General features: G+C 35.3%; 1 protein-coding gene across 7 annotated transcripts in view; it reads right to left on the bottom strand.

The window, feature by feature from the left end:
• MBD5 (methyl-CpG binding domain protein 5) overlaps positions 1 to 25,885 on the bottom strand; it is a 448,730-nt gene that overhangs the window by 37,644 nt on the left and 385,201 nt on the right. For 6 of the 7 annotated variants that reach the window (XM_034654544.1, XM_034654540.1, XM_034654547.1 and 3 more), the window contains 4 exons: positions 23,318 to 23,990; positions 14,365 to 14,467; positions 13,114 to 13,294; positions 6,318 to 8,453 (listed from right to left, as the gene is read on the bottom strand). In XM_034654544.1, coding sequence (XP_034510435.1) covers positions 6,318 to 8,453; positions 13,114 to 13,294; positions 14,365 to 14,467; positions 23,318 to 23,430 — 2,533 coding nt within the window. In that variant the 5' untranslated portion in view covers positions 23,431 to 23,990. The remainder of the gene's footprint in view (positions 1 to 6,317; positions 8,454 to 13,113; positions 13,295 to 14,364; positions 14,468 to 23,317; positions 23,991 to 25,885) is intronic. The other variant, XM_034654546.1, reaches the window with a different exon arrangement.

The following is a 25,885-nucleotide window of genomic DNA, read 5'->3' as shown; positions in this document are numbered from 1 at the left end:
TGAGTTGTAAATACAATTAACTTTGTATTCTTCTATTTTGTATACTACTTTATCTGTAGTGCTAAAACAGTGCTTAGCACATAATAGGTGCTCAATAAATATTTGCTGAGTTAATTACCTCAGGAATATTCTAAGACAGTTTAGGCTTATTTGGGGCTGCAAAACCAATTTAGCATGCCCCAGCCATTATATTTTGATAAATGAAATCGAAAAATAAAAGCATACATTGTATAACTTGGGTATTATTTTGTGCAAACTGTTCCATTAGTGGGTGATAAAGTCATTTCAGTGGGTCATGACTGTCTTAGAGGAAAAAAAAAATAGAATAAGATAGGATAAGACAGGATGGGATCAAAAAGATCAGAGTGCATCACATATGATACAAGTTTTTTTTAAAGAAACTTTGTTATACATTAAAAACATATCTCTAGTGGATTATAATGCAACTTAATTTCTCACTGTAGGAAGAAGTACGAAAAGGTTGAAAAGCACTGGTTTAGAACCAGGCCTCTGAGTTGCGCAACTTTATGGGGAATGGTCTATGGAGTTGTGCTCCAGGAAGCATGTTTATCAGGCTGTCTAGTGTGAGAGGTGTCCCCGTGGAGTTGTGCAGCACAAGAGTCCTCTCGAGGGTCTCTACGATAAATACGCTCCCTTATACCTGTACCCATGGATCTTGGACAGATACTCTGAAATGTCCTGGAGCAGTTCTCCCCCAAAAGTACCTCAGCAACTCCTTCAGACTTCTGTTGTTTAGTTCCATGTTTAATCTGTAAGAAGGTGAGTTGTTAGTTTGAATTTTCAAGAAGTATAATTCTTACAAAATAATTTTTACTCTACTCTTTGCTTGATTGGCATTAATGTTCTTCGATATAAGTTCCTATAAAGGAAGAACTCTATGATTTGATTTATCTAGTACTATATGCATGTGGAAATGAAATCTATTTTGATGATACCATAGAAATATTTTTAAGCATAATTTTAATGAGTCAAATTCCTGTAGAGTTAACATTTACTGCCTAGAATTTGGGTACTTTTAAAGCTGCGTCAATGTTTTCAGACCACTTGATTTTAGTAAATAGTAGCTTAGGCATGTCCTAGAGAACTCAAGGATTTCTTGTGACTTCGTAAGTGAGTTCAGTGTATTGCAATGGAATAAAATCTCCCAATTTGCACACTGGGACAATTTATTTCTTGAAAGGTACAAAATAGATCATTGAATCAGCAAACATATCACACCACTCTGAGTTCTATGTTCACCTTTTGATTATACAGACTCAATGTCTAAAGTCGAACATATTTTAACTCCTTCTTTTGTACACAAGGAAACATTAAACCTGGAATACGTAAACAAAACAAGTGGTGTAACCCTGATAATAGGAAACCTTCTTAAACAGCAAGACATTGTTGTAAAAATATCTTACAGCAAAGAAGAAATGGCTCATTTTGCAAAAACTTAACTGAAAGAAAAGACATAGATTTTTATCACACAATCAAGAATTTAATAGAGTTTTGGTATTTGGTTAAAAAACACAGCAGAAGGCAACTTTGAACCTAGAAGCCTTGTGCATCAAATGAGGGATAAAATCTAGACATTTAAAAAATTTGGGTGGAAATACTTTTAATAGCAACTATTATTAATTCAGTCACAACCTTAAAGGAGCCTTTGCCCTTCTTCCCTCTAAATTAGTCTCTATAAGACTAGAAAATTATTTCTACACAAACTTCCCGAATCCTGAGATGGTTAACATATAGTACAATCCATCCTCGAGCATTTTTATCCCATAATCTTTTTGCACCTGTAAATTCAAATGTAGGGAATGACGATTTCCCTTTATTATTTATTTATTTTTTTACTGGCATATTCTGAGAATAAATAAATACATAGAACAAAAAACCAAGCTCATTACTTTGCAGTCTATTACCCAACGTGTTCTTTTGTGGTCTATTTCATTTTCTTATACCTACCATATCAATGGCTGTACTGAGTTTCAATCAAATGTATTCTGTGCTGAAAGAGAAACACTTTCTTTTCCAGAGTTTTTAAAAAATATATATAAATATCCATGAACATATATTTACTCATAGGTTTATTTATATTCTTGTTAGTCAATGTATTTCTTTAAGGGTTAAGGCAAATCAGTGTTTGAATTATTTTCTCTTCTGGTACAAACTCTTACTCTGCCTCTTCAGAGGATTATATTTTCATGTGCTTAGAAGAGTTGATTAAATATTTTTTTATTAAAAAAATAGGAGACTATAAAAGGGCTTTTAAGGTGAAAAAGTTGTATTTCATGATCATCACAATGGAGAAGGTAAGGTTCAGTTATTAAGTTGGTGAGCAGAGTAGTCTAAATCTTTTTGCTTCTTTGAAAATTGTGGAAGACCACAGGCCACATGGACACTGACAGGACTAGGGCCTCTGCAGAGGCCAGGGCTCCTGGCAGGTATGGTTTTGTTCTCCGGCCAGCAGGTGGGCAGCGGGCAGCAGGCACAGGCCTGATAAAATTCGCCAGACAAGGGCACTTGATTTTGGATTCCTCCCTAAACCAAAACACCACAGGACACGTGCTGGAACCACTTAAATGCTGAAACTTGGCTTCTTCACAAACGGAAAGTTGCTTTGCTCTAAATGTACACTACTGATGGATTTCAGCACATACCTGCATTCAGCAGTGTGAGTGTTTGGACTGAGAATCAGGAACTTTGGGGTGTGGTTGCCAGATCCACCAGGGCTTTGCTTTACAACTTGAGGAATGTCAGCAAGTATCCTACTGGTCATTTTCTAAATCTGTTACATGGAAATATTAAACTTTACTTGTAATTTGATATCCAAAAAGTTAATAGAAACCTGTAAACGTTACAATGCAAAGTGTTCAGAGAGCTTTCATGGGAAGCCAATTTCAAAACACCAAATAGAATTAATAAAGCCTTGTATAGTCTTAAATTTTAGAAATATTTTTAAAGCATTTTATATCTTTTATCTGATTTTTTTTTTTACTACCTCTGCCTGCAGTTCCCGTATTTGAGATGTAATACATTTTTAAATGTGTCCCATGGAATTCATATATAGGCCTAAAAAAAAAATCAGTATCTGGGTTGTTTATAATAGAAAAACTCTTTAAAAGAAGTTTCTGAAAATAAATTACCAATCTAAGTGTTCTCAGAGCAAGTGATTTCTTCTCTTAATCCAGGTCTTACTGTAACATTTTTGGGTTGCTTAGGAGAGAGGAAAAGGCACTGGATTGAGCAGGTCACTTGAGTTCTGTCCAGGCTCCGTTACCATAGAGAAGAGTAGGACCACGTTGTTGTGGGGCTCTTTCCCCTCACTGTGTTATCATGCTTGGAAAGGCAGAACTAGTATCTGCATAGTTGCCTCCTTCAAAGATCTAGTGATAAATCACTCACTAGGAAACACATTCTTATCTGATTAAGTGAGGTGATACAAATTCATTAAAATAAAGGTCATCAAATGTGATTCACAAACGAGGGACAGTTGTCTTGACATGTGTGGACATTTCATCTGTGTTGACACAAATACCCTAATCATTATACACTATAATATCAGAGTCCAGAGAGAAGACAGAAATAACTGACTTTTGTCTAGTGCATCAAACGTTTACAAATGTGGCTTTTAACATACACTGATGTGCTTTAATTCATCACCTGTTGGGTATTTTTAAAGATTTTGAAAGTGAAAACAGCATTTTTGATTACTAAATGTTTTAGAACTTACACAGCTGGGAAGAAAATGGATTTAGAATCAGATGAACCAGAGTTAAAATCCTAATTCAGTTATGCATGATCTCTGGTGGTTATATAAGTTCTCCGATGCTCAGTTACTCATCTCTAAAATGGGGGCAAGAATACCTTATACTTTGGAAAACTACACAAATTAGAAATAATATAGGTAAATCAGCTGGCACATAATAGGTTCTCGATAGCTATAAGCAACATTTTAAGAATAAAATGCATTTTTCTTCTGATGTCTTTCTGGTATGTGAGGAATACCTAGCTGAACTTTACAGGGATAGCTGTGACTGTCATCTGCTAGCTCACTCTGAATGCCTAGCCTTGGTACTTATTTAATGGATGAATAAATGTCAGTGTAAATAAATATTTAGATTGAGCAATTATAATGACAGTACATTCAGTTGACACAGTTTACTGTGTATCAAAAAGAAACATGGCATTAGAGACCTCTTCAATATTCAACTCATCAAAAGAGTTACATTAATTAGTAAATCTACCCATTTTCACAACCAGCTGCACATCAGATCTATGTACATTAATTAGTATTTCATTTTATTAGGTTTAATATTTAAAAAATTCTTACTGACCTAGATTTTTATCAAGTATATGCTTTCTGTTAGCTTACACATGATTGGTCACATCCATATCATTACTAGACATTTATTCCCATTTAGCTATTTCTATGCTAACACTTCTCTCATATTAATAAATTTTCAACCTGTGTGTTTGACACTCTGAGCTGATGCTTTACAGAGGTTCATGGAACAAGAAAATACATGTCCAAGACTATATAAAATAGTCTATAAACTTAACATTCAGAAGAAACAAAAATATAAATAAATGTTGGTCTTTTCCATTATGGATGAACTGAAATACATCATTAATAAAATATATACACTTTGCAATATGAACTCAGACCTGAAACAAAGTAAGTTGAGGTAAGGGGTATCAATTATGTAAAGATATATAAGACAAGGAGACTAACAATGTCTCATCTAAATGATTGAAGGCATGCTTAATAAATACGGTATATCTTAAAATAGTTACGGATTTTATGTGGCTTTAATCTGCTAAAAGCATAAGATTAAATTTTCACTCGTGTGGAATTATTTAAAAAGGAATCTGAGTCATTGAAAAGTTGGAAGCCCCTTTGGAAGGAAGGATCCTGTTAAACACATACAAAATAGTTTCATGAGATTCTTTAAGAATATCAAGAAGGCACTAATCATTTCGATTATCTTCTCCACCGTATATTCTTTTTCACACAAGGGGGCCAATGAGCAGTTCTTCATTAAACACTGACATCCAGACATAAAACATAACACAAGTTGTGGAGGATGGCAGGTGTAAGTGGTGACACCCGGAAAGAAAACACTGGATTTTACTATCAGCAACACAGACATGTAGGTTCTGATGCTTTTCCAGCATGATGCTATATTACAGTCTATACATATCTACACAGTTGCTTATTAGTAAAGGCCATATCAGTTTTCTTACTTCCAGTAGCAATCTGGTCTGCAAAGCCCGCTGTTTTCATACCTAAGTAATACCATCTCTACAATTATCTTTTGTTTCCTCCCTGTCATTTCCTACAAACCTGTCAAATCATTAGTGTTGGGTTCTGGATATTCTTTCTAATATTTTCACGGTCAGATTTTCTGATGTCTCAATGAATTTACCTCTTTAGTGCTTCTTTACTGATTTTTATAACAATTTCTGATGACTCTATTGCACAAAACACAGTTCTTTCTAATGTGTCTGCTTTTAAATAAATTTGTCTCCGTCATTATAGTGGATGAAGAGATAAAATAAATTTGGGTTCAAAAGCTTAATGTCAATGGTAAAAATAATGGTTAACTTCTACAAGAAAATTGTAAAACAATTTCAAGATCAAAAATTCTGGAAATCAGGTTTTCAAGCCTTTTTTATTAGAAACCTTAAATTATTACCTTTTTTAAAAGGGAGTAGCCAATATCCATTTTTGAATTTTCTCAAACAAATAATAATAAAGGATAGCAAACTAGGATAAGAGAACACATTAGAAGGCAGCTTTCTACTTCATACAACTAGTTACCTTTTCCTATCCATTCACCTATTTCTGGTCAGCAGCAAGAACAAAAAAAAATCCATTTATTTTTGCCTTTTTGGGTTTTCCAAGATGAGCGTCATTTACCTGAATACAAACAAGAGCTAGGGGAAACGGCTTTATGTCGGCATAGACCAAGTAAGTACATGTCTCACGAACCGGGAAACCCTGCCTTCTATGGCTTCTTTTGTAGTTTAGAGTCCAATGGTTATATAACCAACTGAAAGTCAAACAAAATTCAAAATGACACAGATTGACAACAAATAACGGAAACACATGGAATCCCCTTGGTTGTTCTTTTTTTCTAATAGACAAATCCCTAGCATTCTGTAAATAAAATTATAAATACTAAAGAAATGATGACAATTTCACAACGGGGAAAGGATCATTTCTTATCATAATAAATATTTTGGTACAAATCTTAAAAAACGTAGAAAAGTTTAGTACCTTGGGGTACTTTTTTCTAATAAAACCATACCTGCTTCAGAACTTGTTTGATTATAGCTGCTAACAATGCTGTTTGGTATCACTGGAGTGGAGGACGTTGAAATTCTTGACTGAGGTGGATTGGGATGTAATGAATTTCCTAAAGCCATGCCCGACTGACTGAGCATCCCACAGTTCCCACTAGCCTGAATCTGATTTATTAAACCTGCAAGATGGTGGTTTGGGACTGGACTGTTACTGTGAACAAAGTTAGTGTTTGCATTGTGGCAGTGCACGGCTTCCCCTCTCAAAGGTATGTTCTGTGTCAGTGAATTCTGAAGAGCACTGGAGTTCATATTGGGATCTGTAAAATGCAGCTGGTTAGCAGAGCAAGGCAAAGCAGTATTTGAGCCCCCACAACCCGGGGTACTATTGCTACTCAAGTGAGAGCTTTGACAACTCATAGACTGTAGTAACTGAGACATTGAACTGATGGGAAAGGACCCCTGACCCTGCTTTCTTAGCAAGTCGGGTCCAGGTTTAGGAACTGCAGAACTATCCATTTGAGACTGTCTGAGCAAACTCAACACTGTGGTGGGTGGCTGTTTTCTTTTCCGCAACGAGTCTTTTTGCTGAGACATCAGCTTATCTCTTAGTGCTGCTCGACCACTTTGCCCTTCCCCTGTCGGGAGCAGCATGTTGGCAGTAGGAGGGAACATGGTGTTTAAAGTGCTATGTCCTTCAGTGTTGCCGCTGCCAGCAACAGCTCCAGAATTGCTACTGCTGCTACAGTTGTTACCAGCAAGTTTGTTTTGATTTGCTAGCTGTGCTTTGGCTGCTGCTGAGAGTAAACTACTTGCTGGAAAGGAGGCAGCATTGTGCTGGTTCAAGATCTGATTTAAAGGCATTCCCAGCAAACCAGGCTGACTCTTTACAGAACCACTTCCGGCAGATGCAGTAGGAAAAGCTGCACTGCTTGGGGTATTTAGTACATTACTCATTCCAGCAATTAATGGGTTAGGGATATCCTTGTACTGATGATGTCCATCGGACTTGGTAGAAGGGCTTGATGGCATTGATGGCCTTGGGGACCCTATCGTTGACCTTGGTGACCTGGGTGGAACCTTAATACCACTACAAGTGGCCTGGGGTCCTAGAGGTGGCATCATGAAATTTCCGTGATCTGATGATGTGGAAGATGAGCGTGATCTTTGGGGCGATGCCTCAATCCTTCCAATTCCAGTCCCCATCATGTGCACTGGGGATGTCACTGGAGAAGGGGACAGGGAGGTTGAAGCTGAATGTTGAACTCTTTGTATGTGACTCCCATGATTCATATGACCAGGTTTTACGGTTGGCAAAGGGAGATTACTTGGCAAAGGAACAACAGCAGGAGGCATGCTTACATTCATCACAGGTACCTGAGAGTGGACATTTGAATGGAAACTAGTTGGATTAATGATAACAGGGTTCTGATTCACCGGTTTACTAGGAATAGGGTCAAGAATGCCAAGTGGATCTTTCTCGGATGTTAATGGCTTTTTCTGAAGAGCACAAGAAGGTGGAGGAGGGGGAGGTGGGCCTTGGGGTGCTTTGTGGTGGAACATTGCTCGTGGTATTTCCATATTAGTTGAAAAATTACACATTGGTTTTTTCATTACTGGACTCTTTGTAGTCAAGGTTGGGGAAAGAGGTATATTAGTCCTTCCAGCCATTGCACAAGATGACTGTACAGGAGAACCATGTAGCATTACTGAAGGTGGAGAAAGAGGAGTCCTATTCAAATGAATAGGACTAGAATTGGGAGCTCCATGAAAACCAGGATTACTTCTTGTGAAAACATCTGGGCTTCCAAGTGGGTCAGTCCTTGGAGAGATTGAGCCATCTCCATATATCTGGGAACCTGACGATGCTGGGCTGGGCAAGCCTCCGTGGCTGCCACGGAATGGAGATTTCTGTCCGTGCTCACTGCTACCCAATCTCTGCCGGGGGTAGACAGGGTGGAGCTCTTGTTGCTGGCTTCCAGGCAATTCCTGTACATATAGCCTTCCCATGGCATTTGATGATCCAATCATTAACTTGAAAGGATTTTTACATTCAGGCATTACAGAATTTGTAATTCCTTCATGCGACTTGTTTCTTATGGATCTTGGAGTTGCTGCTCGTGAAGGTACTACTGGAGTTGCATCTGATGTGAAAGACAAACAAAAATCCTGTTAGTAGTCTCGATTCTTTTGTGTTGGCATGGGGGGAGGGAAGGAAAGGAGGAACTCAGGAAGGGAAGGCATCTGGAAACAGAAATTTGCAAATAGAAGCTGTGACTCTATGCAATTAAAAAAAAAAGTTCTGTACTCTACAGGAAACTTTGATGGAAAAAATACACATTATTCTCCCTCAGTTGACCAAAGGTTCTCAATAACTGCTCATTATGCTTGTTTACCTCTTATCCGTTGAGAAAGGATGGGGATCTGAATCAGTACATACTCACATTAGCTATTCTAATAATATTTATAAAATGAAAAATCAAGATTTACAGCCTATATGGAAATGGTGATGTTACTATCTTGTCGGATTTGAATTTTTTCAGAACAGGGTTACCACAGAAAATTATCATCTGTATGGCATATTTTCTTGTAATTTAAATGCATTGCTATTTTTTAAAATTCAAATTCAATTAGCCAACATATAGTAGTACATCAGTGGTTTTCAGTATAGTGTTCAATGATTTACTAGTCGTGTATTGCATTGCTATTTTTACCAGAAAATTTGTTACCCTATAAATATTTCTGTTACCTTACTGAAACTTCCTCAGGACAGCCATGGAAACTCTTCCTTATCTCAACATACTCACTGTGAGAGCAAAAGAGCCTTAACCTTAGTGAATTAAGTGAATGGGATTTTGCTCTTTTAAAATGGGAGTGATAACACTACTAAGTGCAGTGATACTGCAGTCATGCTTAGCTTCATCTAGTCTGTAACAGTATAACGTCGCAATTTCTTTGTACTTGATCAGACATTATTATAAAAACAGCCTTAGCCAACCAACTTAGGTAAAAGATTGTGAGTCTTTTATTAGGATAGAATTCCTATGCAAAATTTACTCAGAATGCTAAAATCTTCAGTACTGGGTTCCAATTGAGTATTCTTTTTACAGCAAGCATTGCTCCCTCCCTGGCTTTTTGGAATCCCTTCAGTTCTTTTGGAGATCAGACAGAATATAGGCAACAAAAGCAAGCTGGCTCATCATACAGAATTTTCATTCTATCATGTCAGAATTCTAGGTTTAAGTTTTTTAGCCTCTGAGGATGTTTAACAATTTATAAAGTTGTGCCTTCTAAAACAGAGATGGCAAATAAAATCAGCTTCATATACCAATTCCCATCAACTGGTGGTGGCTGCTTAGAGAGCTATGTTGAAAGGATGTGGCACCCTGGCTGGGCTCTGTGAGAAAGTGCCAATGAGTCTGTTACAGGCATGGGTGATGAAATTGGTTCCATTTATACTATACACTGGCCACCCCAATTCTGAGACTGGCAATATATTAGCTAGTATACTTGGGTTCACTTGCAATCAGAGGTATTTACTTAAATGGATAATCACACACTTAAGAAGATAAATATACTTCTCTTACCTGCTAGATAGTATACAGGTAAAATTATAACAATTTCTAAGACAGTGGTTCTCAACCTGAGGTATACAGAAGTCTAGGTAGTTTGCATTAAAGAAATAAGAGAATGAAATGAACATATATTTTTCTTGGAAAAGTTGGTTTCTGTTTCTGGTATGGTAGAGATTATTTGACAGAGTGGTTTCTGCACGTAATTTATGAAAAGTTGAGAATCACTGATACAAGAGAATTACAGAATACAAACCCAATTGAACTTATTTTCTTGTTAAAGACAGAATTTTAAAGTTTATAGTTAAAGAAATAATATATGGAAAATATTTGGGGCATTGCACCTAGCATCTAGCGAGAGTACAGTTGTCTGTATTAACATCACTAGCATTATTATGTGATGAACTGTGTCCTTATTAGTAACAAAACCACTGAGTTGTGTCTTTTTTTGGTTATTTATATAATTATGTATAGTTCAATGCTTAAAAATACAGATACTGGCATTCTTATATTCAACAGAATTTAGAAAACAGCTGTGGTTTAGCAAGGATTTCTTCCATACCTGGGGAAAAATAGTTACCATCTTTAAAATGACAGGAATACTGAATAAACAAACAAAAATCATGCCGATGAAAGTATTACAAGAGTTGGCAAATGGAAATGCTGGGCACTCATCAAGTGCTTTCATGTATACTCAAGTAGACCTTTCGAAAGAATAGACAGAAACGAAATATATCCTCACGCACGTAAAATAAAGAGGGGTGAAAACTACTACCTGAGTCCCTTAACTTTTATTTAAAATCCCAATCCTATAATACAGTTTAATATTAGGAAATTAAAATAAATGCTATTTATTTTGTAGCTAGTAAAAGGGTAGCAATTAATCCAATAAAGCATATCATTTAAAAAGGGGATGGAGATATACCTCTTACACCTATACTGGTTAAAGATTTACCTTTAATTTCAAAAATGAAATTTGTATGTATAGAGTATGACAAAGGACCTAGATCAAGATTCTGCTAAGGTCATTAAAAAAGTGACAAGGCAGACTTTGCAGGAAGAAGTAGAATTGATATAATGTGATATGAGAACAGCAGCAGATACATGCAAAGTAATATGCAAAATGAAAACGTAGCTATATCAAGGTGGCAAGATAATGGTAAATTTCAAATAATTTATTACTATTAACTATGACTTTGAATTAAAAAAAAATGTAGCTCATTAAAAGAAAAAGAAAAATTCCCTAAAATTTTTTTCTTACATACCTTAGTGGAGCAATTTTTTCTGATCATTCCTGTTAAGTTCAAAGGTTAAAGGGTTATTGAAGAGGAGCTCTCTGCTAATGACTGCCAAATTTTTCTCTTCCTGCTAGCTTCACATGAGTTTTAAGTGTGACTCTTTAATTATCTGTATGATGTCACAACTGCTCCTCTTTGTAGCTAAAGCTGTTAGTAATTTGGCCCCAACCCCCCAATGCAAATTTAATCTTTCATTCAAGTCAGATTTGTTTCCACATCATCTCTTAATTATGCTATACTCATATTGAATAAGAATTTTCTTATTTCCCTCATATGTCCAAATCTTACCATTTTCCAGGGCTGGTTCAAATCCGAGGTTTTTCATAAAGCCTTCTCTGATCACTACAAGTTATATTCATTGTTCCTATTTTTCAGAACTCTGCAGAACAGTATCACTTATTCTTCATAAACAAATGCTTTGGTGCTCAGCCATACTTTATCTTGAATTATTACTCAACTATTAAGTTGATTGTAATATTTTGGAGGGAGTTCACATCCTAGCTCACACAAAAGGAAGTTCCTGAGTCTCAAAGTATAGTTCCACAAATTACATATTAGTTATAAAGGGAAAAGTTACCTTAACAATGGAGAAATTGGATATACATAACTTTAACCAAGCACTCAAGCTTAATGTCATCAATATGGGATAAGTTGCCATTGTGTACCTCCTAATGACATAACGTCACCTATGCAGTATTCTACCAAACCGTGTTTAACCTGAGTATAAATAAATATGAAGAAAAAAACCAGGCAAATCCAAATTGAGGAGTCTCTGTAAAACTGAACCGGACTCTTTAAAAATAGCTTTTAAAAGACTGGGAAATTGGTGTAGATTAAAGAAGTGTAACAGTTTAGTGCAGTTGTACGATGTTTGATTGTGTCCTGGGTTTAAAAAAAATTGAAGAAACTATTAGGACCACTGGAATGTATTAGGACAACTGGAATAATTGGAAATTATCAGGACAACTATTTTCTAATTATATACACTGCATATTAGATAGTAAGTGCTAAATTTTTTGAATGTGATAATTAGATTGTGGTTTATATAGGCAAACATCCCTGTGTGTTGAAATATTTAGAGATGAATTGTCATAATATTTGCAACTTTTGCCACAAAATGTTAATTGTTAAATCTAAGTGTAGGGTACTTGGGTGCTCAATGAACTATTTATGTAATTTTTCTGCAGCTTTGACAATTTTAAAGAATAAAATTGTGTGTGTGTGTGTGTGTGTGTGTGTGTTGTGGAGGTATGCAAAGTTCCTGGTAAGGTGATTTCTCTTAGTAGGTGTTCAAGAAATAGCTATTAAGTGACTGAAAGAATAACACTGGGGGCACCTGCATGGCTCAGTTGGTTAAGCATCTGCCTTCAGCTCAGGTCATGATCCCAAGACCCTGGGAATGAGCCCTACTCTCTGCTCGGCAGGGAGTCTGCTTCTCCCTCTGTCCCTACTCCCCTATGCTTTCTCTCTCTCTCTCAAATAAATAAATAAATAAAATCTTAAAAAAAAAAAAAAAGAAAGAATAACGCTGCTAGCTCTGGACAATATTGCTGGTTCTGTTTGAGGACTGGATACTGTAACACATCCAAACCAGCTCTAGGAGAAAGGTTACGTTTGTTTCCTAAAAACCAATGGCACTTTCTCATTTGTTAGCTCACCTCTGTGTACTTGCATAGCATTTGTATGTGTTACTTGGTGTTTATTCTGCTCAGTTAACTCAATGATTTAAATAGGAAATTTGGGGAGACAACTTCATAGAGATTTTTCAGACTAATTTGCTATTTGTAAAAAAATGATAAAACACATATAACTCTAAAAGCACTCTTCATGTTTAAAAAGGGGACTCAGAAAACGTTTGGCAAAGTGATTTCCAGTGACTCCTCTAGGAGAGAAGTTGGGGAGGAAAATTCTAAACCTTTCACCACATTACATACTTGTTCCTCCCCCGGGACTGGTGAGCACCAGAGAAGGATGTGGGGCTTCCATGCTTTTATGAAGTGTGGCCACTGCAATGATTTTTCTTTTATGTATGCATAGCTTTGTGACATCTTCATCTGCTTTAACATCTTCTGCAGTTCTCTGTTTCACAGCAGCTCCAGGATCAAAATTAAACACCTGGGAGAAAAAATTCTCTGTTTAGAATATGTCTGTAAAAACATTAAATTAAAAAAAAATCCCCTTGTTAAAAGAAATGTTTTGCATAGATTAAGCCATAAATTTGAATAAAACTGTCTCAAGTTTCTAAATTTAAGAAAACAACTTTATATATAGTATAATAAATACTTCTGCTGAACTCTTGGTTTTTTGTGACAAAGTAAACAACGAAAATAAGACAACCAAGATAACTATATGGAAAGGCATAATATCCGATGACGTTTCCAATTTTAGATACTTCCTGATGTTATAACAGTACAAAAACAGATGAAGCACAGTTAAAACCCCCTAAGAGCTGATATTTCTACATGCTAACTTTTTCTTTGGCTTTATTTTATTACTATATTAGCATTACTTTTTCATGGATTTAAAAAGTCTATTACTCTATCTTTAAAAAATCTTATTACTTATTGTGTATATACTTATAGGCTGTTTCAAATGCTTTTTGCTGGGTGAATGAGGTGACACAAATAAAAGGAAAAAACTGTTTATTAAACTTTAGTTCTAAGATTAGCACATAATAGATATTCAGAGAACAATGACCTGTTTCTATTCTATTCTAAAATATTTTATTATTTAAAATAGCTGTATTTTTACCTTGCAAAGGACTAAAACAGTTACTCTTGACTCAGAGGGTTCAGCTTTGTGATTTTAGAAATATTTGTGGCAGATTTATCAACACCAGTGCAAAAAAATCATATTGGAGATTGAACAGTTATAGTAGGGGAAAAATGTACTATTAAACAGTGAGCATGGGTATAGCTCAAACAAAAAGGTGCTAAAAAGATTCTGATGACATATTTAATATGAATATAGGTTTGTAACCTTTGAAAATGACTGGGACTTGAACTATTCCTACAATTTTAAGCACTCCAGAATGCATGCAAAAGATGTCTAATTAGATAAAGACTTTAAAATGCATATATGGTTGGAGAAGTAATATAAAAATGAAATGCCAAATGAGAAAAGCAAATATATGAAACACCTAAAAAAATACAAAACTGCCAATAGATCTATTGTGAAATGGTTACCTTGGGAAGAATAAGAGGACATTCCAAGCCACACTTGCATGTTCCGTCAGTAAGCAGGTATGTTTTAACCTGCTCCAAGCAAGATAACAAAGACCCACTGGGACTGTAAAAATAGTTTAAAAAAACATCAGGAAATAATTCTGACTGCACATATTATACGAAAAAAGGCATAATTTATAGTCTTACTGTCCTTCACAAGATAACATTTTCCTACTAAGGAAAAACATTTGCTTTGTCAATATTATGTTATCTACTAAATTATAGCCTTTAACACTATCACTCTTTCTTTTAACCAAACTACTTCTCAGAAAAATGGAGATTTTCATAGAAAATTAAATATAAGTATTTTGAAAACCAAGAGCGGACTAAGGATGGGAAAATGCTATTCTTAAGAAAGTACAGAAGCAGGCAAGAAAAGACCAAGAAAACTACATGAAAGTAATCGTTATTCTAAACTAGAAGATCTACCTTTAAAGCTGTTTGAAGAAAGACAAATTTAGGAACATGGAAGTCAAACCAGAAAGTTTACAAAAGTTGGAGGTAACAAGTTCTTCCCTTCAGTCTTGGAGTCTAGAACCAAACTGCCCCAATGTAAAAACAGATTTCTCTTTCCCAATGCATGTGTTTCTTTGAAGATAGACAAGTGTGGCCCAACTCAAATTGTACTTAAGAACCAAACCATACTGGCAAGGAAAGAGGAGCCATGCAGAACTGACGAAGGATGGGGAGCGCCTTAAGAAAATAGGGTTTTACAGGCAGAAAGGTGCCTTGCAGGTCTTCTGGTTGGTAATTGGAGTGGTGTTCTCAATGTTACTACTCTGTGGTTCAAAACGTCAGTATGATACATGAATACTGATCAAGTTTAAGTCTACAGATTAGGTACTAATTCAGATGACAGGTTAAGTCTTTGATTTTTATTTACAATGAGAGTTAGTTTAAAATGGGCTATCTGCACCTTAGGACTTTTACTATTAATACATTGATTTTACAACTTAAATGCATATTATGCTTTGAAAATTGTTATATATTTTTCATTCAAGAATATCTTTTATTTATGACTATTTACTAAAACCTTCACCTTAGCCTTCTGATTAAATTTATCCAGAAACAATACTCTCCATTTTGTATACAAAGCATTACTCTACTGGGGACAGACTGCCTGTAAAAAAACATAGGTAATCATTTTAGATCTATAAATAAACTGGCTTTGAAAGGCAATTCATATTTATGGACAATCATATAAGGGACTTATGAATGTAGAAAATCTCAATTAAAATCCTCAACATTGTTGACTCATTCATTTGTTTAGACTAACAATTTTTTTCAGATGATATGTAAAAAATAATTCCCATATTACAGACTTGCATTTCACCCCAGTGGTAGGGGCAACCAGACGATTTTAAAGGTCTGATAATTTTGATAAAACATGATTACCAATCAGTTGTCATAAGAAGAATTCATGAATTTTGTGAAAAGAAACTGCCTAGCATTTTATAGTTAAAGAAAGCATATGGACTGAATCCTAGAGTAATTTAACTGTAAAATTAAACCTGAAGACAAAAATCCCTGAATTCTATTAGAGTACTCTACTCTAGACACTTTAAAAACATTTCCTCTCAATCAGTCAGTTGAGTTCTTTCCTTCAGTTGTAGCTCTTTAATTAACGTTTGGGAGTAATAATTAATGTAAAAAATAGTTACAAGTCTTATGGCACAGATAAAGCTCAAAAGATTGGAAGCAGGTGGGAAATTTAATGTGCAGCCTCAATGCCACCCTGAGGCAGGAGCAGCTGGAGACTAACCTAAAAATTACAAGCAAACTGCACAGTGAGAAGGGAGCTACAGAAGGAGGGCTAGCCTTTTATATATGTTTAAGTAGTAATTTAACCGGTTATATATACAAACAAATAAAAACCATGCTGACTTAATTTATTTGATGGTACTTAACCTTACCCAGCAAAGTTTGTTTCCAAAATAATTCTTAGTGTATAGATCTGGATTTGGAGAACTCACAGTAATAGATAATGAAGTCTACTTACACTTGGAAAATCATGAGTGAACAAGATGACAGATTCTTAGACTTAACTTGGTTTAACTTAGGTCTCAACAATCTGAAAAGCTGATATAACTTTCTTGTGGATGAAGATGAAGTAAAAAAAATTAAATTATTAAGATTTTAGAGTCATTGTCTCTAAGCTGAATATATATTTGCTCCTTACAGGCTAGGATAACCATAAATATAAACAGTAACACCAATATCTTGCTATATTATAACAAAGTATTTTTAGCAGTTTTTTAACACCAGCATTGGCAATGGGAACACTTTGAAAAAGTTATGTGTCCTCGTCCATCTTATCTACTGTGGGATAAGCTCCACATTCCCTACTTTCTTTTCCCTTCACTCCAATTAATATAGAGCACATCTTTATTATTACAGAAATAAAATACTTATGTGCAAAACAATTTCAATAGGTAATTGAGCTTACTTCAAGAAACAACTTACACAAAGCAAACAAACCTGAGATAGAATCTGAACTGACTTTTGAGTTGTTAAGGTATGAAATACATTGTATTTATATAATAGAAAATATCTCATTTATATATATACATCTTTGTACAAATAGAGAATTCCACTGAGGCTGGGATACAAATAACCACACTGAAAGAAACAGCATTAATGTAATAATACAATGTGGTATCTTTTAAAAAGTCCTAAGTCTGCTTCTGATAGTTTTGTTTTTTTTTTTTACTACATTACAGGGAAAGATTTATGTTATCATAACCTTTCATATACTTCCTGATAAACTACAAAATAGGTAACTTAGGTGCCATTTGTTTAATAATAAGACTAAAACTTGGTTAAGGGTTCAAGATGATAGTGTAGGAAATTTCTGAGCTCAACTCCTCCCATGGACATAATAAATCTACAACTACATATGGAATATTGCCCCCTTAAAGACCTAGAAACTAGATGATCAGAGGGCCTCCACAACAAGGGGCAGCACTGAGATGGGTGGAATAGGCAGAGATACAGTCTCAATAAGGAAAAAAAACCACACCCCAGGCATGAAGTCCCACAGTCAGGAAGGATCTCAAAGGTATGGAACTCTTCTGTAAAAAACAAGAGATTTAAATTCCACATCAGGCAACCCAACCCTTAGATTTTGCACAGGAGGAACAAGCCCCCAAAATAGCTGGCTTTGAAAACCAATAGAGAATATGTCCAGAAAAACTACATAATTATGGGGGGGGGGAGTGCTCTCAAACGGCTCATGCATAGGCTCACTTGACCCAGAAACCAGAGCAAAAACACTAGATTGAAAAGTGCATAGGCCACAGGGAAGGATACCCACTTAACCAATCTGGGGGAGCTTGCTGGAGAAGCAGGAGGCAGCAGGGCCTCTCCCCAAGGACTAAGACACTGGTGACAGTCATTCTGCTACCTCATTCTGCCATGCTGATCTGGGCACTGGTGGGCATCATTTTGGAATCCTCCTACTAGACCACTAACACAAAGGGGTGTGCCTTGCTGAGAGCTCTACACAACCTTGCACCTCCGCCAGGCCTTGAAGCTAACAGGACACTAATCTTGCCCACCAGCATGCCTGTAGCAGTTACCTTCCTGCCACACAGCCAGCTAGCAGTACACCCACAATAACTGTGGCCCCACCACAATAGGAGGGTACACAATGCCCACACAAGGGATACCCCTGTAGCAGCTGACTCTGGTGGTGAAGGAGGATTGCATTTCTGGGCCCCATAGGACATCTCTTATATAAGACCACTCCTTCAAGACCAGGAAAAGTAGCTGAACTGCCTAACACATAGAAACAAACACAGAGAGGTAGGCAAAGTGAGGAAGCAGAGGACTATGTTCAAAAGAACAAGACAAAACCTCAAAAAAAGAACAAACAAAGAGATAAACAATCTTTCTGATACACAGGTCAAAGTTATGGTCATAAACATGTTTACTGAACCCGAGAGAAAAATGAACGAACAACACAGAATTTCAACAAAGAGAGAGAAAATAAAAGTACCAATCAGAGCTGAAGAATACCATAACAGAATTGAAAAATACACTAGAGGGAATAAACAGCAGATTAGATGACACAGAAAAATGGATCAGCAATCTGGAAGATAGGGTAATGGAAAAAGCCTAAACTGAATGACAAAAGAGAAAAAAATTATTTAAAGAAATGAGGACAGTTTAAGAAATCCCTGAAACAACATCAAGCATACTAACATTCACATTATATTTAGGGGTCACATATGTAGAAGAAAGAGAGAAAGCATTGGAAAACTTATTTGAAAAAAGAATAGTTGAAAATATCCCTGACCTGGGGAAGGAAAGAGATATCTAGGTTCAGGAAGCACAGAGAGTCCGAAACAAGATGAACCTACAGATCTATACACCAAAACACATTATAATTAAATGTTAAAAATTAAAGATAAAGAGAGAATCCCTAAAAAAAAAAAAAGCCAGAGAAAAGCAATTAGTTACATATAAGGGAATTCCCATAAGACTATCAGTTGATTTTTCAGCAGAACTTTGCAGGCCAGAAGACAGTGGCATGATAAATTCAAAGTGCTGAAAGGAAAAAGCTTACAACCAAGGGTACTTTACCTGGCAAAGCTATCAATCATTTGAAGGGGAACTGACGGGGAGATAAAGAGATTCCCAGACAAGCAAAAGATAAAGGAGTTTAAAACAACTAAATTGACTTTACAAGAAATATTAAAGGGACTGCTTTAAGTGGAAAAGAAAAGGCCATGACTAGAAATAAGAAAATATATGAAAGAAAAAAAATCTCACTGGTAAAGGCAAATATAGAGGAAAGGTAGTGGATCAACCACTTACATGCTAGTATGAAGGTTAAAAGACAAAAGTAGTAAAATCAATGATACCTGCAATAATTAATTGAAGGATACACAAAATAAAAAGATGTAAAACATAATGTCAAAAACATAAAACGTGGGCAGAGGGAGAGCAAAAAGTAGTGCTTTTAAAATGCTTTCAAACTTAGGTGACCACCAACTTAAAATAGATTGCTATATGTATAGGTTGTTATATATGAACCTCATGGTAACCAAAAGCCAAAAACCTGAGATAGATACACAAATAAAGGAAAAGGAATCCAAACATAAAACTAAAGTACATCATCAAATCACAAAGGAAGGGAGCAAGAGACGAAAGGAACAGAGAAGAACTACAAAAACAACCAGAAAGCAACAAAATGGCAATAAGTACACACCAATAATTACTTTAAGTATAAATGGACTAAATGTTCCAATTAAAAGACACAGGGTGGCTGAAAGGATTAAAAAACAAAACAAAAACCAGAAATAAGACCCATCTGTATGCTGCCTATAAAAGACCCACTTCAGCTCTAAAGACACACAGACTGAAACTGAAGAGATGAAAAAAGATATTCTATGCAAACAGAAACAAAAACAAAGCTGGGGCAGAGATACTTATACCAAACAAAATAGACTGTATAACAAAGGCTGTAACAAGAGATAAAAAAGGAAATTACAAAATGGCAAAGGGATCAATTCAACAAGAAGATATAACATTTGAAAATATTTATGTACCCAACACAGTAGTACCTAAATACATAAAGCAAATACTTAGAGACACAAAGGGAAAAACTGAGAGCAATACTATAATGGTAGGGGACTTTAACACCCACTTACATCAATGGATAGATCATCCAGACAGAAAATCAGTAAGGAAACGTTGGCCTTAAATGACCCACTAGACCAGATGGACTTATTAGATATATACAGAACATTCCATCTCAAGTGCACATGGAGCATGATGTCAGGGTGCAGAATGAGTCTCAATAAATTTAAGGGATTGAAATCATATCAAGCATCTTCCAAACACAACAGTATAAAATAAATGTAAAATCAATTACAAGAAGACAAATTGAAAAAACACAAACACGTGGAGACTAAGCATCATGCTACTGAACAACCAATGGTGAAGGAAGAAATAAAAAAGAAATCAAAAATATTTTGAGACAAATAAACACAACATTCTAAAATCTATGGGATGCAGAAAAGCAATGTTAAGAGGGACGTTTATAGTGATACAGGCCTGCTTCAAGAAACAAGAAAAATCTCAAATAAATAACTTAATCCTACACCTAAAGGAACTAGAAAAAGAACAAGTAAAACCCAAAGTTAGTAGAAAAAGGAAAGAAACATTAGAGCAGAAATAAATGAAATACAGACTGAAAATTAAAAAAGAAAAAAAGAAAAGATCAATGAAACTAAGACCTGGTTCTTTGAAAGATAAACAAAATTGATAAACATTTATCTAGACTCATCAAGAAAAAAAGAGAGAGGACCCACATGAACAAAATAACAAATGAAAAAGGAGAAAAGACCCTGAATAGCCTAATCAATCTTGTGAAAGAAGAACAAAGCTGGAGCTAATCACAATCCCCATTTCAAACTATACTACAAAACTATTGTAATCAAAACAATATGGTACTACCACTAGCACAAAAACAGACACACAGGTCAGTGGAACAGAATAGAGAGCCCAGAAATAAACCTATGGTTATATGATCAATTAATCTACAACAAAGGAGTCAAGAGGGTACAATGGGGGAAAAGACAATCCCTTCAATAAGTGTTGCTAGGAAAACTGGACAGCTACATGCAAAACAGTGAAACTGGACTACTTTTTGGAACCATATAGAAAAATAAGCTCAAAATCAAAGACTTGAATGTAAGACCTGAAACCATAAAACTCTTAAAAGAAAACATAAGCAGTAAGCTCTTTGACATCAGTCTTAGAAATATTTTTTTTTGGATCTATCACCTTAGACAAGGACAGCAAAAATAAAAATAAACAAATGGGACTATATTGAACTAAAAAGCTTTTTATACACTGAANGGAAATATTTTTTTGGATCTATCACCATAGACAAGGACAGCAAAAATAAAAATAAACAAATGGGACTATATTGAACTAAAAAGCTTTTTATACACTGAAGTAAACCATCAACAAACAAAAAGGCAACTTACTGAATAAGAGAAGATATTCACCAAAGGTATATCCAATAAGGGGTTAACATCCAAATCATATAAAGAACTCATACAACTTAATATCAAAAAACCAAATAATCAGATTAAAAAACATATAGATGACCTGAATGGGCATTTTTCCAAAGAAGACATAGAGATGGCCAACGGGCACATGAAAAAATGTTCAACATCACTAATCATCAGGGTAATGCAAACCAAAGCCACAGTGAGATATCCCTTCACAGATGTCAAAATGGCTATCATTAAAAAGGTAAGAAATAACAAGTATTGGTCAGGATGTGGAGAAAAAGGAACCCTGTGCACTGTTGGTATGAATGTAAATTGGAGCAGCAAGTTTGGAAAACAGTATGGAGCTTCCTCAAAAAAATTAAAAATGGAAATATCATATGATCCAGTAATTCCAATTCTAGGTATTTAACCAAAGAAGATGAAAACAATAATTCTAAAAGACATTTGTACTTCTATGTTCATCACAGCATTATTTGCAATAGTCAAGATATGGAAGCACACTAGATGTTCATAGATAGATGAATGCACAAAGGAAATGTGGTACACACACACACAGACACACACACAAACACACTGGAATATTCTTCAGTTATAAAAAAGGATGAGATCTTGCCATGTGTGACAACAGGGATGAATGTAGAGGGCAGTATGCTAAGCGAAATATGTCAGAGAAAGACAAATACTGTATGACCTGACTTATATATGGAATCTAAGGAACAAAACAAATGAATAAACAATAAACAGAAACAGACTCACAGATATAGAAAACAAACTGGTGGTTGATAGAGGAATGGGTGGTGGGATGGACAAAATACACGAAAGTGATTAAGAGGTACAATCTTCCAGTTATAAAATAAATAAGACACAGCAATGTAATGGACAGCACAGGGAATAGTCAGTAATTATGTAATAATTTGTATGATGATAGATGGTAACTAGACTTTTTGAGGTGACCATTTCATAATGTATACAAATATTGAATCACTAGGTTGTACTAATAAAACTAATACAATATTATATGTCAGTTAAGAAAACCCCTGAAACTTGTCAACAGTTCAGTTATTCCATTCAACTGTTGGCCACAGTATATATGTCCCCAAAATTAAAAAGAGCAGGCATTTGCATTTTATTTGTATGATTTTTACTTGTGAGATGAAGAGCCATCTCCATTATGACTTTTTCTTTTTTTTTACTATTATATGCAATGACATTGCTTAAAAATTGCACAGAAAAAAATAGGGAAATTATTTTTAATTACTATTAGGAATTAAGAAGACTCATNGCATTTTATTTGTATGATTTTTACTTGTGAGATGAAGAGCCATCTCCATTATGACTTTTTCTTTTTTTTTTTACTATTATATGCAATGATATTGCTTAAAAATTGCACAGAAAAAAATAGGGAAATTATTTTTAATTACTATTAGGAATTAAGAAGACTCATAACTGAAACTGTCTCTAGATAAAAACACTCAACCTTACATCAGAAAAGCCGACTGAAACACTAGAAGGATAGGATAATATTGTCAAGAGATATCGGGTCAATTTCCAGTATTTTACATTTTCCTGTGAATCTGGTAATGATGCTTATATGTTTCTTTTAGAAATCTTCATATTTTTCTTTATCCTTGTACAGAGATAAGCAGAATGACACCTTATATAAACACAAGTAAGGCATAAAAATTCTCTCTTGTAACCTAAGGCAATTTACATTGCAAAACAGTACAGAATAAAACACTCGAATATTTTGAGGAGGGAGGTAATTTATTCAAATTTATGTGAGGTGCTGTCAGTGATGGTATGTTGCTCCCTCAAAGGAACAGACTCTACCTCCTTAATTTTGGGATTGCACACTTAGAGGTGACACAGGTATTAAGGCAGCTCACCTGACATAAAGCACTCCATTTTGATCCACACGACGTTGCCAACCCACAGGAACCTGTATAGCTGGAAGACCTCCATCTTTGTCCCCTCCGTCACAGTCCTTGCCTCCATTCATTTTCTGTGTCTGCTTGGGACGCTCCAAAGATATCAGCAATAAGATGATATCCTTATATTACAGGGCATGATGGCCTTCAAAAATGGCCAATGCAGCACAGTTTTTCCCAGACTGTACAAAATGCATTGGGAAGCTTCGGCTCAGTTTGGAACCAAGTCCTTGAAATCTGCCATTGTGGAAAAAATCAGTTTCCCATTATAATCTACATTAAATAACAATATTTAATTCCTAAGGATGGTCTACATGGGTAAAAATGAGTGCTTCTGACTAAGGAAAATCATATTCACCAATGCTGGTACCTGCCTGAATTGGGGGAGGGGAGGAGTGTAAAGTTTTTAGTTCAACATTTTATCTTGAACCTTGATGTCAGACTAAAATAACCTCTATTGTCTAGAGACCGGTCTCATTTTTACAGTGTGAGTCGGTTAATATTTCCAGGTACTACCCGCCTTTAGAGGCCACATTCTTTAAACTTTCTCTTCATCTTCCAATCTGAATCCAAGATGTTGCAGGTTGGTTCATCTGATGTTTTCATGTCTTCAAAATTCCAATAATGTAGCCTGAAACATATGTAAATGTGTAAACCTTATATTTAATATTGAAAAACTGAGAAGCTGCACACTTTTAAAAATAGAATAAACTGCTAAGTGCACCAAACTGCTTTGATGTTCTCTGCCATCAAAATCACATGTCAAATTTGTCTTGTTTTCTTCTTCCAACTTGATCCACTTACTCTAATTAACCAATTTGCTTCTCTTCACCACATGTGACTTTCTAATTATTAGAGATAGATGCATAATAGTGGCATTTCACACACACACACAACCTCTTTCTTACAATAAAAATGCATCTATCACCTCTTATGTTCTGACAATTGGAAAGTTTTATACTAATCCAATTACATTTTGTGACTTTAATTGNTTCTTACAATAAAAATGTATCTATCACCTCTTATGTTCTGACAATTGGAAAGTTTTATACTAATCCAATTACATTTTGTGACTTTAATTGTATATACCCTTATGATTTACTTTTCTTTTCTAATCATCATATTGGCCTAAAACACATATTGGTGTTTTTTTAAAGAAAAAATTAAAAGAAAATATACAGTACATTTTCAAGTACAAAAGATTTCCTCCCACTGTTCTTGAATATAAGAGTGGGAGTTGCTTTATAGTTAAGATTTACAAATTCCTGTCTATTATGGGGTACTCTCTTAATTCCTTTATTAAGTCACAAGGTGTTGCTTGGGCAAAATATACTGGCTTGAGACAATGGCAATCAGTGCTATTGTGGAAAGCTTGAAAGAGGTCATCTTAATGGAATTGTTAAGTAAAAAAAGATGGCAAGTAAAATTTTAAAAACATTTAGTACTTAATTCTAACAGAGAATGTGATATAACAGTTGTTAGCATTATTTCTGGTGGTATACAAGCCTTTCCATAATCAATTTAATATGTAGTATGTAATTACATCGTGGAACTCATGAAACTATACTGAAGGATGAATGAACAAAATCATTCTAGTGTTATATGAGTGGGACATGTGGCTTGAACTAAAAATGTCCAGTGACAGCATCATCCACAGATTCAAAAAAAGCTGTATTCAAACAATTTAACTAAAGGTGAAGATGATATGCTCTGGAAAACTGTGTTAAAGGACTTAAGATTCATATAAACATATTAAATTGTTCCAAAAAGTTTAAATGAAAGATTTGTATTTTAGATGTTCAAAATATGTATGCATGACTTAACAAATTAAACAGTGTAAATAGACACATAATTATTTTATCTACATTCCTAAAATCCTACAATTTAAGTTAGCCCCAAACACTTTTGGGGCTGTCTTTATTGAGAAGACAGGAGAATGCCTTATACTAAAAGGCATCATGTATTCAGGCATACGCTCTATTTGCAGCCTGGGCTCTGAGACGTATCAAAGCATATACTCATTTAGCTGAAAGTCACAAACCATGTGCATCGGTGTTGTAAACATCAACAAGCAATGGGAAAAGTAGCAAAAATTCATTGGGAAAAATGTGGGGTATAAAGAAAAGTACCCAGTTTGTATCATTCCCAATGGTGTCTCAAGCTGCTAACTTAACATTGCTGGGGGTCACTCCATCGCATGTATGCTTCTCACAGAAATGACCCACTTGTCTCCCATTCACTGCACCTTTAACCATGACCCTTGGTGATCATGTATGTGTTTCTTTGCATTTCATTTGACAGTCAGCGGTTACTAGGTACAGGGTGCTATGCTGTGGCTGGAGTACGAAGATGGGGGGCACCTCTTTATCCATAGCCCAGGGTAATGTTTGCCACTAAAGAGCTGTTCAGTGTGGAAGAATATAAAGAAAGGAGGGAGGAAGGATGAGAAAGGATGGAGAAAGCAAAGAAGGGTCAGTCCTGCCTTAGTGGAGTTCCCAGTACTAGTGGAAGTTGGGAAACAGACAT

Source organism: Ailuropoda melanoleuca, chromosome 2, assembly GCF_002007445.2.
Source record: "Ailuropoda melanoleuca isolate Jingjing chromosome 2, ASM200744v2, whole genome shotgun sequence".
Taxonomy (NCBI): Eukaryota; Metazoa; Chordata; class Mammalia; order Carnivora; family Ursidae; genus Ailuropoda; species Ailuropoda melanoleuca.
Note: the sequence above shows the minus strand (reverse complement) of the source record. Positions and strands in the feature narration are given on the sequence as shown.